We start from the raw sequence: 13,227 nt of genomic DNA, 5'->3' as shown, positions 1-13,227 counted from the left end.
CAAATGTTGACATCCTAAAAGTATGCAGTGGATGAAAAAAAATTAGGAGGAACCTCACAAGGCTTGGATTATTTATTTTTAAGGGTCCTTTACAAGACGTGGATTTTTTAAAATAATTTTTTCCGAGCCTCTATAATAGGCGCGGATTTTTTAAATAATTTTTTTTTGGAGACCTCCACAAGGCGTGGATTTTTTAAATAATTTTTTCCGACATCTATAATTTTTTTTTAATTTTCTGTTTTTTTTATTTTATTAAATAAGTGCTTGGAAATGCTTATACATTAACAATAATGATGTTAGATGTAGAATTGTATAAATGTTTACACATTCCATGATTCTGGCTGTTTCTTTTTTCAATGCAATATCGATCGACATCATCCTTCTGCGTCTATATCTATGTACTGTCCATGGGTTCAACGGGGGCTTTTGGCAGCAATTTAGGTCCGTACAACAGAACATAGGCACAATGCCAATCACCACCACCGGATAAACGTAGAATCTCTTCACTTGTCACCGAGGAGACAACATCATCATCAAATTTAAACCACACTTCATCGGTGTGTTTCACCCAGGCCACATAATGGCCAGATGTCGATGAACGTCCTTTGTGTGTTAGTACAGCTTGGAGTGTATAGAATCCAGAATTATTACTACCCAAATCATCTTCAAAATAGTAGGGTTCATATTCCGGTTTGGGTTTCTCTTCACCCTCCTTTAGGACTTTGCTGTCGTCTGTTGCTGCCAAGGGGTCTTTAATAGATTTTTCCAATTTTTTATCTTCTAATTCCTTAAATTTGGCACGTACAGGACACAGTTTGTTTTGTAATTCTGGGGTACACAAATCGAAGGCATCAAAATCGAGCGGGAATTTAATGTCCTTTAAAACCTTGGCATTAATACCCTCTTTACCTTTGTATTGGAATCGTACAAAATTAATTGTTAAATAGGCAGGCAGACGGCTGATTAAATACTGGAAGAAAAAATGGTTCAGGGATTTTTTGAAAGCTGTTTTTTTTTTAATTTCAAGTCAGTCCTACCGATCTTGTATAGTTGGCATCTCTTCCCAGAGATTCGGAACGTTTCACTAATGTCTCCGTGAGTTTGGATTTCAAACCGCTATGCATGTATTTGACCTCGGGCGAAATAAAACAACTTAACTGCAAAAAGTTTTCCTTAGATGTGGTGGTTTCCTCTTCGGGTGCCTCGCTACAACTCATTTTCACCTCAAAGGTACCACCGAAATATTGTTCTATAAAGGAACTACAAAAAACACATTTAGTAATTAATTAAATTATAAATCGAAAAATCGTACTTATATTTCTTTAGCTCCTTCTTCTCACTCTCATCATCTCCCCCAGCTCCGGTCAATTTATTGGATGCTGGCAGCTTTTGTTGTAACATTTTCAGTAATTCCGACCAACATTCATTGGCATCCTGTTGGCGATATGTACCATTTTCCCCGGTTTGGGCAAATTGTGGAAAGGCCCTGTGCAGTGTACCCAACAAGACAAATGGTGTTACCGTACTACCGGTACGTTCCATTTGCTTAAACAGAAATTTCATGGCCGATGTAATGGCCAGGGGCATTGAATCGGCATCAGCCGTTTCTACACGGAAATTATCTAAAGCCTCACGTAGCTCAGGGATGGCTCGCAAACACTGCAGAGTGGCATTCATGTAGCAGGTATTGCCCAAATTTGTGAGGCCAGCGGGTACTTCCATCTAAAAAAACAAAAATTATTTAAAATCCCACAATTAACAGAAATTATAGACTTACAGCTGTGGCCATTTCCGCTTCATTCATATCCTCTATGAATTTAACTTGTTCCACGGGTTTTTCGGGAACTTGCTCCTTTGTGCCAAGGAGTAATATGGTGGCTCCCTATAAAAACACACACAATTAACATGTATTTCATTATTTTTTACTTTTTATACTATTCCAATCACCTCTTTGATTTGTAAATTCCACTGGTCATCCTTTAATATGCCACCCTTACACATAACCTTTTGTCTATCGGGAGCCACTCCCGTCAATGCAAACAGTTGGGCCTTAAATAAAATCGGTTCCTCATCTGTGTTAACTTCAATATCAGGGAACATTTCACGGCCCCATTTAACTTTGACTGCAATACACAAAAAAACAAAGTCAAACAAGGTTTGCAAAAAAATTGTGCAAAATTTTTCCTGTCGACATTTGCCTACCTTTGAATTGTGGCATTTTTGTTGTATTATCTGTTTGTTTCTTCTATATATATATAATTGGCTTTTTATAACTAAACTCTTTTTTAAAAAAAATTCTACTATAATACAATATTTAACAAAGATTTAAATATTTTTTCTCTGCAGCTGCTGCTAGACTGCTACTACTCGGCAAAATGACAATTGAAAATTTAAAAGTCATGCAATGACCAAAACTCTCAAAAAACGTTCCATCGGCTATAAATGGGGGATGTAAAAATGGCCGATAAAGAAGGTACGCAAAGTGAAAAATGGAAAATTTACGAATGAGGTGTAATGGATGGATAACGTTTGAGCGTATTGTTGCGAAAAAAGGGACAAAGAGATTGGCTGATTAAGGATACCGCCAGTCAGATGAGCATGCAATGCACACCTAACCACTAGAAAAACGTTCCATATGCTACAAATGACCGATCTATTGAAAAAACGTTCCAAACATATGCAAAACGTTCCCTTTTGCTACTAATGACTAATCGAAACTAAAAACGTTCCAAGCGTTGTTAATATAGGAGAAACAGGAGAGAATGACCGATAAGCGTGGTTTTATATTTGTCGGGATCGGGATCGGTGTTGAGAGTTTCTCTCCCTTGAGAGAGTAATTAGAGTTGCGCTATTTTTAATTTTGTAACAAGCGTACTTTTTGTTCACAAAAGGTACGAATTGACATAAACGTACCAAAACAAAAATTAGATTTTTTTATTATTCGTGAATACATTTACGCTTAAATTATAACATATATTATTTACGCATATAACAGGTATACATATTGACCAATATTTCTCGGTAATTATGATTTATTATCATTTGAAGTAGAATTTTAGGTACCTTTTCGTACTTTTTTGTTCCTACCTGTGTTAATGTTTTCCAACACAATTCACAATTTACCACTGAGAGGGAGAGAAACTCTCAACACCGATCCCGATCCCGACAAATATAAAACCACGCTAAATACCAAAATTAAACGAAAATGATGGCTCTCGTCGTGTTTAGATGAAACAGGCATAGAACGAAGGAAAGGAACAATGTGAAAAGAAACACAACAGGGTGACATTGCAAAGCGCATGGACAAATTGGCCCGGGACAATTAAAATAACAGAGAAATTGAAGAATTAATTATTAAATTGATAAAAAATTAGTTGACTAAAAATATAATAGTATAATTTATATGTATAAAAATATAAAATAAATAATTATTTCGAGATATTAACAGTTCGTTTCATCAGGGTGATTTTAGGAAGTGAATAGACAATTTGACCCAGGTCAATAAATTAACAGGGGAATTGAATAATAATTAATTAAATTTATAACAAAAATTAGTTTATTAAATACAACAATAATATAATTTATATGTATAAAAATATTTAATTATTTTGATATATTAGTAGTTTGTTTTATCATTAATACAATTTTTCCAATATTCGCAACACGGCGTTCATTTCTCATTGCACGACTTCGTTTCACAAAAGACAAATAGTTGACGAAGAATTTAAACAGCAATTAATGAATAGAATAATAACAAAATAACTAATTAAATATAATAATATATAATTTAAATATATAATAACATAAAATAATTAATTATTATGAGATTTTCACAGTTAATTTTAACATTAAAAATAATAAAACTACATTGTGCCATTTAGTTTTAATGTTGGCAACACTGCCATGCAATCTATCAGTTGTCAGTTACCTTGACGGCTCTCATATGCAAATGCACGCTTTCGTTGGAAAATGTTTAAATGAAACGAAATCTATTTGTTTAAATAAACTAACAAAAAAATTACAGTAATTATTTAAATAATCCTTAATAAAATATTTAAAAAATAAAAGTGATTTCATTACTAATTTATTGGCTAATAGTGTTTTCGTTAATTGCCACAAAAGAAATGGCGCATATTGGTTGTGTGTGTGTGTGAGAGAGAGAGTGGTGGCCTAGAAAAAATATACGAAAATAATGAAATATTTTGATATAAATATAATAAAATAAGTGAGTAATTCCTTATTTATTAATACCTAGCGAGTAAATTTGGAAACAATGCAGTTTTAATGAAAAAAAATTTGGGCAAACTCTTCCCCGCTCGCGAGTTCGTTCTTGCAAAGAGAGAGAGAGACCGACAAAATCACTTTGTATTATTGCTGTTAACGCTTTTTTACATTTATCATCATAGACAACACTGCAGTGCGGTTTTGACAGTTGTCATCGAGCCGGCCGCTTGTTTGCACTTTCGTTTGGAAATATTAAAATTAGAAGAAATATTTAATTAAAATTTATCGGAATCGTGTAAAATACATTAAATTATATTAATATCAATCAATGTTAACAAAATAAACAGAATTTAAAAGTGTTTTCAAAGATAAATCATTGAAAATATCATATCTTGTTTTGCCACAAATGAGATGACCGATCATGTTGTATATGTGCGTATTCGTGTGTGTGTGTGTGCTAATAAGAAAAAAAGCAAAGCGGTCCCTTGGCAAAATGATATAATGCAAGAAATATATGAAAAAGTTTAAAGAAATTTGGAAATTAAAAGAAAAAAATAAGATTTGTTCTAATTTAATGAAAATAAAGGTTAATAAAAATTAAATTTTGTGAGAAAATTCATATGAAAAATAAAAGTGTTTTCTAGTGCTCCTGTCCAGAGTTTCTTTCTAAATAGAAAAATTAAAATGTAATAAAATCAAAAATGAAATTAAATAAATAATAACAAAATAAAAGTTTAGTATATAAAAATGTAATAAAATAATACAAAATTAATATGAAATAAATAATAATAGTGTTTTCAATTGAAATGAAAATTTGTGTTACAGGAGCAAATCCGTTCATGATTTGCTTACGAGCCGAGATGGCAGATCATGTTGTATATGTGCGTGTTCGTGTGTGTGTGTGTGCTAATAAGAAAAAAGACGTCTCTTGGCTGAGGGAAATTAATTTGCAAAAAATTTATGAAAAAGTTTAAAGAAAATTAAGGAAACAAATTAAGATTTATTTAAAATAAATGAAAAAATTCAATAAAAAATAAAATTTTCGCTTTTGTTACAAAAAATGCATGAGCTATGTTCGTTTGATTGAGATGAGAGAAAATGACATATATTTTGTTTAATTGTCATTCATATAAAAAATAAAAGTGTTTCAGCTGTTATTAACAAAATAAATATGCAATTTTATTTTAAATTTAATTCTAAATGAAAGAAAAGTGAAATGAAACTGTTAAACGATTTTTACCTGTATCCAATTTCCTTGAGCTAACTCTTATTGGAAATAATCAAGTTCATCAGTGTTGCAGAGAAAAAGGTACGTTTGTAACGATATTTATAAATATTCAAAAATTGCATACAGTAATTTCTGCTGTACCATTTATAACCGTGATTTTTAATATGCACATATAATATTTTTAAGTTTTTATATTAAATTAATTAAAACATATTTATGAAGTCAGTCCTTTCATCACATAATATATGGGGTTCTTAATATGTTTATATATTCCACATTAAATATTTATTAAATTAAAAAGTTTTAGTATTTATTCTGAAACCTATTTCGTTATTCAACGTTTTTATTTGTTATAAAAACGAGAAGTTTTGTCGTTTTAATTGACATTGACAACACTGTTACTTACTCACCTCCATATTCAGCTGTCAAACGGCAAACGGTTGCTCATTGTGTACTGTTAACTTAAAATTACACTTCTAATATAAAAAAATCAATTTAACGAAATTATGACGCCGAAAAAATATATTTAATTATTAATTAATAATTTTTTATTTATTTTCAATTCTTATGTTATGATTTGCGTGTATTTACCCATTTCATAAAAATAATAAGTGTTTTATTTCGTTTTCCAACATTGACAATACTGTTACTTGCTCATCTCTCTTATTTAGTTGTCAACGGCGCAAACGGTTATGCTCAGTGTGTGTGGGATTAATTTTTAATTTAAGTTAAAATTAAAAATTCATGAACGTAAATGATTGAAAAAGTGGAAATAATATAAAAATATATAAAAGTTAATAAAATAATTGTGAAATAAAAGAGTTATCAATTGCAATTGATTGCAAACAAATGTAACTGCTTTATTTTTGTGCCCAAACCAGATTAGTTGTCATTCTTTGCGTATGTGACAGACACAAGACTATGTGTGAGAGAGAAAGGCTTTGGTTACTGTAGCCGATGAGTAGTAACAGTGTCTCTTGTCAGTTGTTTGTTATTGTTGTTTAATCGTTGATGATGAAGTGAATTGTAATATATTGCAAACTATAGAACAAAATGTATTTGTTTTTTTTATATGTTATTTCAAATATGTTATGTGTTGGTTCATGATAATGTTTCTTGTCTATATTTGCTAATGACATGATTTGGTTTGTTTATGTGTTTAGTTGACGTCGTTTATCCATTGGTGATGAAGTGCCTTGCAGTATATTGCAAATAAAACAAATCAAATAAATTACCTTTACAAAAATAAATTATTAAAAAATGTCTGAATAATATTCAAAGGTAAAATGTGAAAATATAAGCGAATTTCTATTATAAAGCGTGGAAAAATATAAAAAAGCCTTGCCCTAGCTTGTATATGTTGTGAGTTTGTTCATGATGATATTTCTTGTCATCCTTTGCTAAAGACATGACTTGGTAAGTGTGTGAGAGCAGCTTATCAGTATTTTGTTGTCGGTGTTTAACCAACCACTGAACATGAAGGCAAATAAAGAACTTTTTTCCAACGCAAATTATTAAAAGAAGTGTGATTTATATTAAAGTATAACATAATATATGGAATGAATGTGAAATACAAGTGTTTTTTAATTGTAAAGGTGGAAAAAATATAAATATTATTTTCGCGCCATAAATCTTGTCACATTTTGCATATGTAGTGAGTTTGTTTATGAGAATGAGAGAGTGGGTGTTCTGCCAATTTTAAGTTATGACAGTGTCTATTCAGTTGAGCATATTTATTAAAGAATTGAATAAATTTGTAAATGATATGGAAATTTATAATAATTAATAAAAGAATTGTGAATTAAATGCAAATTCATTAAAAACAAATTGTCACACTTTCCATGTGTCATAAGCTAATTTATGACAGTGAGAGAGGGACAACGGTTTTATGTTTATTGTGACAGTGTCCACTGACTAGGGGGCGTAGTTCAATTGTGCGCGTTGTTTTATTAAAGATTATCAAAATAATAATAAATGCCTGCCCTAATGATTAAAAAATAATATAAAAATGTATAATAATAAGAGAAAAAAAAAGAAAAGAAAAATTATAATAATAAAAGAGAAAAGAGCTTTCAATAGTAAACCAAAAAAGGCTTTTTTACGCGCCAAAAACATCTTGTTCTACTTTGCACATATCATGATTTCGTTTATGAGAATGACAGAGAGAGCGAATTTACGTCAATTGTGAATAGTGACAGTGACTATTCAGTGGACTCTGTTCAATTGTGTGTTGTTTTAATTAATATAGTCAAATATAATAAAAGGTTGTGAGAGAGACAACGGCTTTGTGCTAATTGTGACAGTGTGTGTGGGCGCAGTTCAATTGTGTGTGTGTTGTTAAAGATTATCAAATATAACAATTTTTATTGCCTTCAATGATTAAAAAATATAAATGAGATTAAAATTTATAATAAAAAAATAACAATAAAAGAGAAAAGTGTTTTCAATAGTAAAACAAAAAAGTATAATTTTTTACGCGCAAAAAAACAAAAGTAAAATATTTTTCTACTTTGATTTCGTTTATGAGAATGACAGAGAGAGCGAGTTTTCGTCAATTGTGAGGAGAGACAGTGACTATTCAGTGAAAGCTGGTCAATTGTGCTTTGTAAAATCATAAAATTAACAACCTTAAAGGTTTTAAAAAAAAGTGAATAATATTAAAAATTCAAATAATTAAGAAAAAAGAAGTTTGAATTAAAAAGTCTCTTAAAAAGTATAAAAAAGAAAAGAAAGTTATTTTCGCGCCAAAAAAAATCTTGTCACACTTTGCATATGTCATCAGGTGTGACAGTTACTATTCAGTGGGCGCTTTTCAATTGCGTGTTATACAAAAGATTATCAAATACGACCACATATACTGCCTTAAATGATTAAATAAATTGTGAATAATATAATATTAATAATATAATATTAAAATTTATAAAAATTATTAAACAAATTGTAAACTTAAAGTGTTTTCGATTAAAAAACCAAAATTAACTTTTTATGTGCCAAAAACAATCTTGCCCGTTCTGTGACATAGGTCTGCTTTTCGACATGAAGGGGAATGAACAAGTGGAAATAATATTAAAAAAATAATATAATAGCATAATAAAGGAATTTTTGATTTAGTTGCTGCCCATATTTTTGTATTTATTACAATTATCCTATAAGGATAATTTTTGGTCCTTCGATTGGGAGACATTTTAATTATCAAATAATCCCTGTTGATATTCTCAAATGAAGACCCTAAATCTATTCCAAACGGCCGTTCCATGTTTATGTTTCCAAAGTAGACTTACATCCCTAACAATTTTTTTAATCCCCCCAACGTTTTCCTCTTAATAAATCTTCATATTAGATAATAAACAAGAAATAAAAAATCACAAAGTAGCGAATTCAATTTATTATATTGGAGTACAATAAACCAATTAAGTAAATTGAAAGAAAAAAGCGGCACAATAGAATCATGTAACATTATATGACACGGCAACCCAGTTTCTCTTTCGATTTTCAAACCCCTTTATTATAATCTGTCGTTTATTGACTGGACATGGTAACCCTGGCTCTTATCATAACACTTGAAACGTTCTGCCTGCCTTCATGTCTCGCGTAATAGTTTATAACAAGTAAATTTTATTTTAGTTAGTTTTTAGTCCACAACAATTTAGTCTTAGTTCAATTATCAAAGTGATAACATAAACAACGCTTCCGAAGCTGCCTAATCTGGGAAAATGTTAAGATTACCTAGTTTTATCAGACCAGTTGGACGGCAATTGCGTACATTTACCACCAGTTCAAGTGGCAATTGGGCTAAATCGTCTGGCAGCAGTGATCAGGAACCACCATCATCACCCAATAATGATGAGAATCCAATGTCAAGAACTTTTAATATTTTAAAATCGGATCTAAACAAATTCACCGATAAGTTTAGAAGCAATAAATCCAGCACCCCGACATCTTCCGTGGCGGAAGAAGTGAGTGATGCCGAGAAGTTGAAACGTTTTGAAGGTGACCACCATGGTGCGGGTGGTGCTGAAGATATTTTCCAAACCCATTGTGATGTTTTGGTTATTGGTGGTGGTGGTGTCGGCTCCTCGGTGGCCTATTGGCTCAAGCAAAGGGCCAGGGATGGTCTAAATGTTGTCGTTGTGGAAAAAGACTCAACGGTAAGTAGACAACAAACAAACAGACTGGATTTTATCAGTTATAACTTATTTAATCAACAATTAATTTGAAGTGTTTTTTTATTTTCATTTTGATTTTTTTAGTATGAACGTGCCTCTACAGTCTTATCAGTTGGCGGTTTACGCCAACAATTCTCCCTGCCGGAAAATATACAAATGTCTTTGTATGGTGCAGATTTTATGCGGGATGTAAAGGAGCATTTGGGTGATGATGTTGAATTGAATTTCACACCGCACGGTAATGATAATCGCATTGTGCATTGTGGGTGTTTTATTATTAATTGCTAATTTTTATTGTTGTTTTTTTATAGGTTATCTGGTGCTGGCCTCCGAGGAAGGTGCTGAAACATTGACGCGCAATTCGAAATTACAAAATGAATTGGGTGCCCGTAATGAATTATTAAATGCCAATCAATTGAAAGCAAAATTCCCTTGGATCAATACAGAGGGTATTGTTTTGGGTAAGTGGGTGGGAAGCAAATGAGGGCCTTCAAATAATTTCTTCGAGTCGTGGATTTTTTAAGTAATTTTTCAGGGGTCTATACAAGGCGTGGATTTCTTAAAGAATTTTTCTCTGAGAGTCTACAAAAGGCGTGGATTTTTTTAAAGAATTTTTTTCTGAGGGCCTACAAAAGGCGTGGATTTTTTTAAAGAATTTTTTTCTGAGGGTCTACAAAAGGCGTGGATTTTTTAAAGAATTTTTTTCTGAGGGTCTACAAAAGGCGTGGATTTTTTAAAGAATTTTTTTCTTAGGGTCTACAAAAGGCGTGGATTTTTTAAAGAATTTTTCTCTGAGGGTCTACAAAAGGCGTGGATTTTTTAAAGAATTTTTTTCTGAGGGTCTACAAAAGGCGTGGATTTTTTAAAGAATTTTTTTCTGAGGGTCTACAAAAGGCGTGGATTTTTTAAAGAATTTTTTTTTTTTTCTGAGGGTCTACAAAAGGCGTGGATTTTTTAAAGAATTTTTTTCTGAGGGTCTACAAAAGGCGTGGATTTTTTAAAGAATTTTTTTCTGAGGGTCTACAAAAGGCGTGGATTTTTTAAAGAATTTTTTTCTGAGGGTCTACAAAAGGCGTGGATTTTTTAAAGAATTTTTTTCTGAGGGTCTACAAAAGGCGTGGATTTTTTAAAGAATTTTTTTCTGAGGGTCTACAAAAGGCGTGGATTTTTTAAAGAATTTTTTTCTGAGGGTCTACAAAAGGCGTGGATTTTTTAAAGAATTTTTTTCTGAGGGTCTACAAAAGGCGTGGATTTTTTAAAGAATTTTTTTTTTTTCTGAGGGTCTACAAAAGGCGTGGATTTTTTAAAGAATTTTTTTCTGAGGGTCTACAAAAGGCGTGGATTTTTTAAAGAATTTTTTTCTGAGGGTCTACAAAAGGCGTGGATTTTTTAAAGAATTTTTTTCTGAGGGTCTACAAAAGGCGTGGATTTTTTAAAGAATTTTTTTCTGAGGGTCTACAAAAGGCGTGGATTTTTTAAAGAATTTTTTTCTGAGGGTCTACAAAAGGCGTGGATTTTTTAAAGAATTTTTTTCTGAGGGTCTACAAAAGGCGTGGATTTTTTAAAGAATTTTTTTCTGAGGGTCTACAAAAGGCGTGGATTTTTTAAAGAATTTTTTTCTGAGGGTCTACAAAAGGCGTGGATTTTTTAAAGAATTTTTTTCTGAGGGTCTACAAAAGGCGTGGATTTTTTAAAGAATTTTTTTCTGAGGGTCTACAAAAGGCGTGGATTTTTTAAAGAATTTTTTTCTGAGGGTCTACAAAAGGCGTGGATTTTTTAAAGAATTTTTTTCTTTTTCTGAGGGTCTACAAAAGGCGTGGATTTTTTAAAGAATTTTTTTCTGAGGGTCTACAAAAGGCGTGGATTTTTTAAAGAATTTTTTTCTGAGGGTCTACAAAAGGCGTGGATTTTTTAAAGAATTTTTTTCTGAGGGTCTACAAAAGGCGTGGATTTTTTAAAGAATTTTTTTCTGAGGGTCTACAAAAGGCGTGGATTTTTTAAAGAATTTTTTTCTGAGGGTCTACAAAAGGCGTGGATTTTTTAAAGAATTTTTTTCTGAGGGTCTAAAAAAGGCGTGGATTTTTTAAAGAATTTTTTTCTGAGGGTCTACAAAAGGCGTGGATTTTTTAAAGAATTTTTTTCTGAGGGTCTACAAAAGGCGTGGATTTTTTAAAGAATTTTTTTCTGAGGGTCTACAAAAGGCGTGGATTTTTTAAAGAATTTTTTTCTGAGGGTCTACAAAAATTATTTTTTAAAGAATTTTTTTCTGAGGGTCTACAAAAGGCGTGGATTTTTTAAAGAATTTTTTTCTGAGGGTCTACAAAAGGCGTGGATTTTTTAAAGAATTTTTTTCTAAGGGTCTACAAAAGGCGTGGATTTTTTAAAGAATTTTTTTCTGAGGGTCTACAAAAGGCGTGGATTTTTTAAAGAATTTTTTTCTGAGGGTCTACAAAAGGCGTGGATTTTTTAAAGAATTTTTTTCTGAGGGTCTACAAAAGGTCTCCAAAAAAATTATTTAAGGAATCCGAGCCTTATGTAGGTCTCCAAAAAAATTATTTAAGGAATCCACGCCTTATGAAGGTCTCCAAAAAAATATTTAAAAAATCATAAGGCGTGGATTTTTTAAATAATTTTTTGGAGACCTGCATAATGCGCCGATTTTTATTTATTTTTAAATAATTTGAAGAATTTTTTTTAATTTTTATTTTCTCTCTCCCCATTTCCAGGTTGCCATGGTCTGGAGAAAGAAGGCTGGTTCGACCCTTGGGCCCTGCTGATGGGCTATAAAAAACGTGCCAAACAATATGGTGCTCATTTCGTAAATGGCGAAGTTGTCGGTTTTGAATTGAAGGAACAACCCGATATAATTGTACGAGGCAATACGGAAGGTGATTATCAGGCTTTGGATAAGGTGGTCATAAAAATGCCCGATGGAGAGACAAGGACCATTAAATTTGCCATTTGTGTTTTGGCTGCTGGTGCCTTTTCAGGACATATTGCCCGAATGGCAAATATTGGTATGGGCAAAGGCTTATTGGCTTTCCCTCTACCAGTAGAACCCCGGAAACGTTATGTATATGTTATAAATACACAAGGCCAAAATGCTCCCGGTTTGGGTACCCCCTTAACTGTGGATCCATGTGGTACATATTTCCGACGTGATGGATTGGGTGGCAACTATTTGTGTGGTCGCAGTCCGACATATGAGCAAGAACCCCCCATCGATAATCTTGATGTGGATCATGAATATTTTGAAACAGATATCTGGCCAAGTTTGGCAAATCGCTGTAAAGCCTTTGAATCCGCCAAAGTGGTGAATTGTTGGGCTGGCTATTATGAATATAATGTATTCGATGAGAATGGCATTATCGGAGCTCATCCATATTATAATAATATGTTGATTGCCACCGGTTTTAGTGGTCATGGTATACAACAAACCCCGGCGGTGGGTCGAGCCATATCGGAGCTGATTATTGATGGACAATTTCGTTCAATTGATTTGTCCCGGCTAGGGTTTGATCGTATTGTCGTGGACCGGCCAATGTTTGAGACAAATATTGTTTAGCAGGAGGGGCCTGGAGGAGAGCGTTTTTTGCGGAATGTGATCAA

General features: G+C 32.1%; 2 protein-coding genes across 2 annotated transcripts; one reads left to right on the top strand and one right to left on the bottom strand.

The window, feature by feature from the left end:
* Positions 1-394: 394 nt before the first annotated feature.
* LOC133322853 (ubiquitin carboxyl-terminal hydrolase 14) lies at positions 395-2,220 on the bottom strand. The gene is made up of 6 exons (XM_061531807.1): positions 2,203-2,220; positions 1,948-2,123; positions 1,778-1,882; positions 1,328-1,722; positions 1,038-1,260; positions 395-970 (listed from the first exon to the last, which is right to left on the bottom strand). The coding sequence occupies exons 1-6, from the start codon at positions 2,216-2,218 to the stop codon at positions 395-397; spliced, it is 1,491 nt and encodes a 496-aa protein (XP_061387791.1). The 5' UTR covers positions 2,219-2,220.
* A 6,945-nt stretch (positions 2,221-9,165) lies between these two features.
* On the top strand, positions 9,166-13,183 carry LOC133322858 (FAD-dependent oxidoreductase domain-containing protein 1). The gene is made up of 4 exons (XM_061531812.1): positions 9,166-9,600; positions 9,703-9,856; positions 9,930-10,079; positions 12,345-13,183. The coding sequence occupies exons 1-4, from the start codon at positions 9,166-9,168 to the stop codon at positions 13,181-13,183; spliced, it is 1,578 nt and encodes a 525-aa protein (XP_061387796.1).
* Positions 13,184-13,227: the final 44 nt, after the last annotated feature.

Source organism: Musca vetustissima, unplaced genomic scaffold (assembly GCF_032173495.1).
Source record: "Musca vetustissima isolate MV318-11 ecotype Yass unplaced genomic scaffold, APGP_CSIRO_Mvet_v1 utg4338, whole genome shotgun sequence".
Lineage (NCBI taxonomy): Eukaryota > Metazoa > Arthropoda > Insecta > Diptera > Muscidae > Musca > Musca vetustissima.
This window is presented reverse-complemented; position numbering and strand designations above follow the sequence as displayed.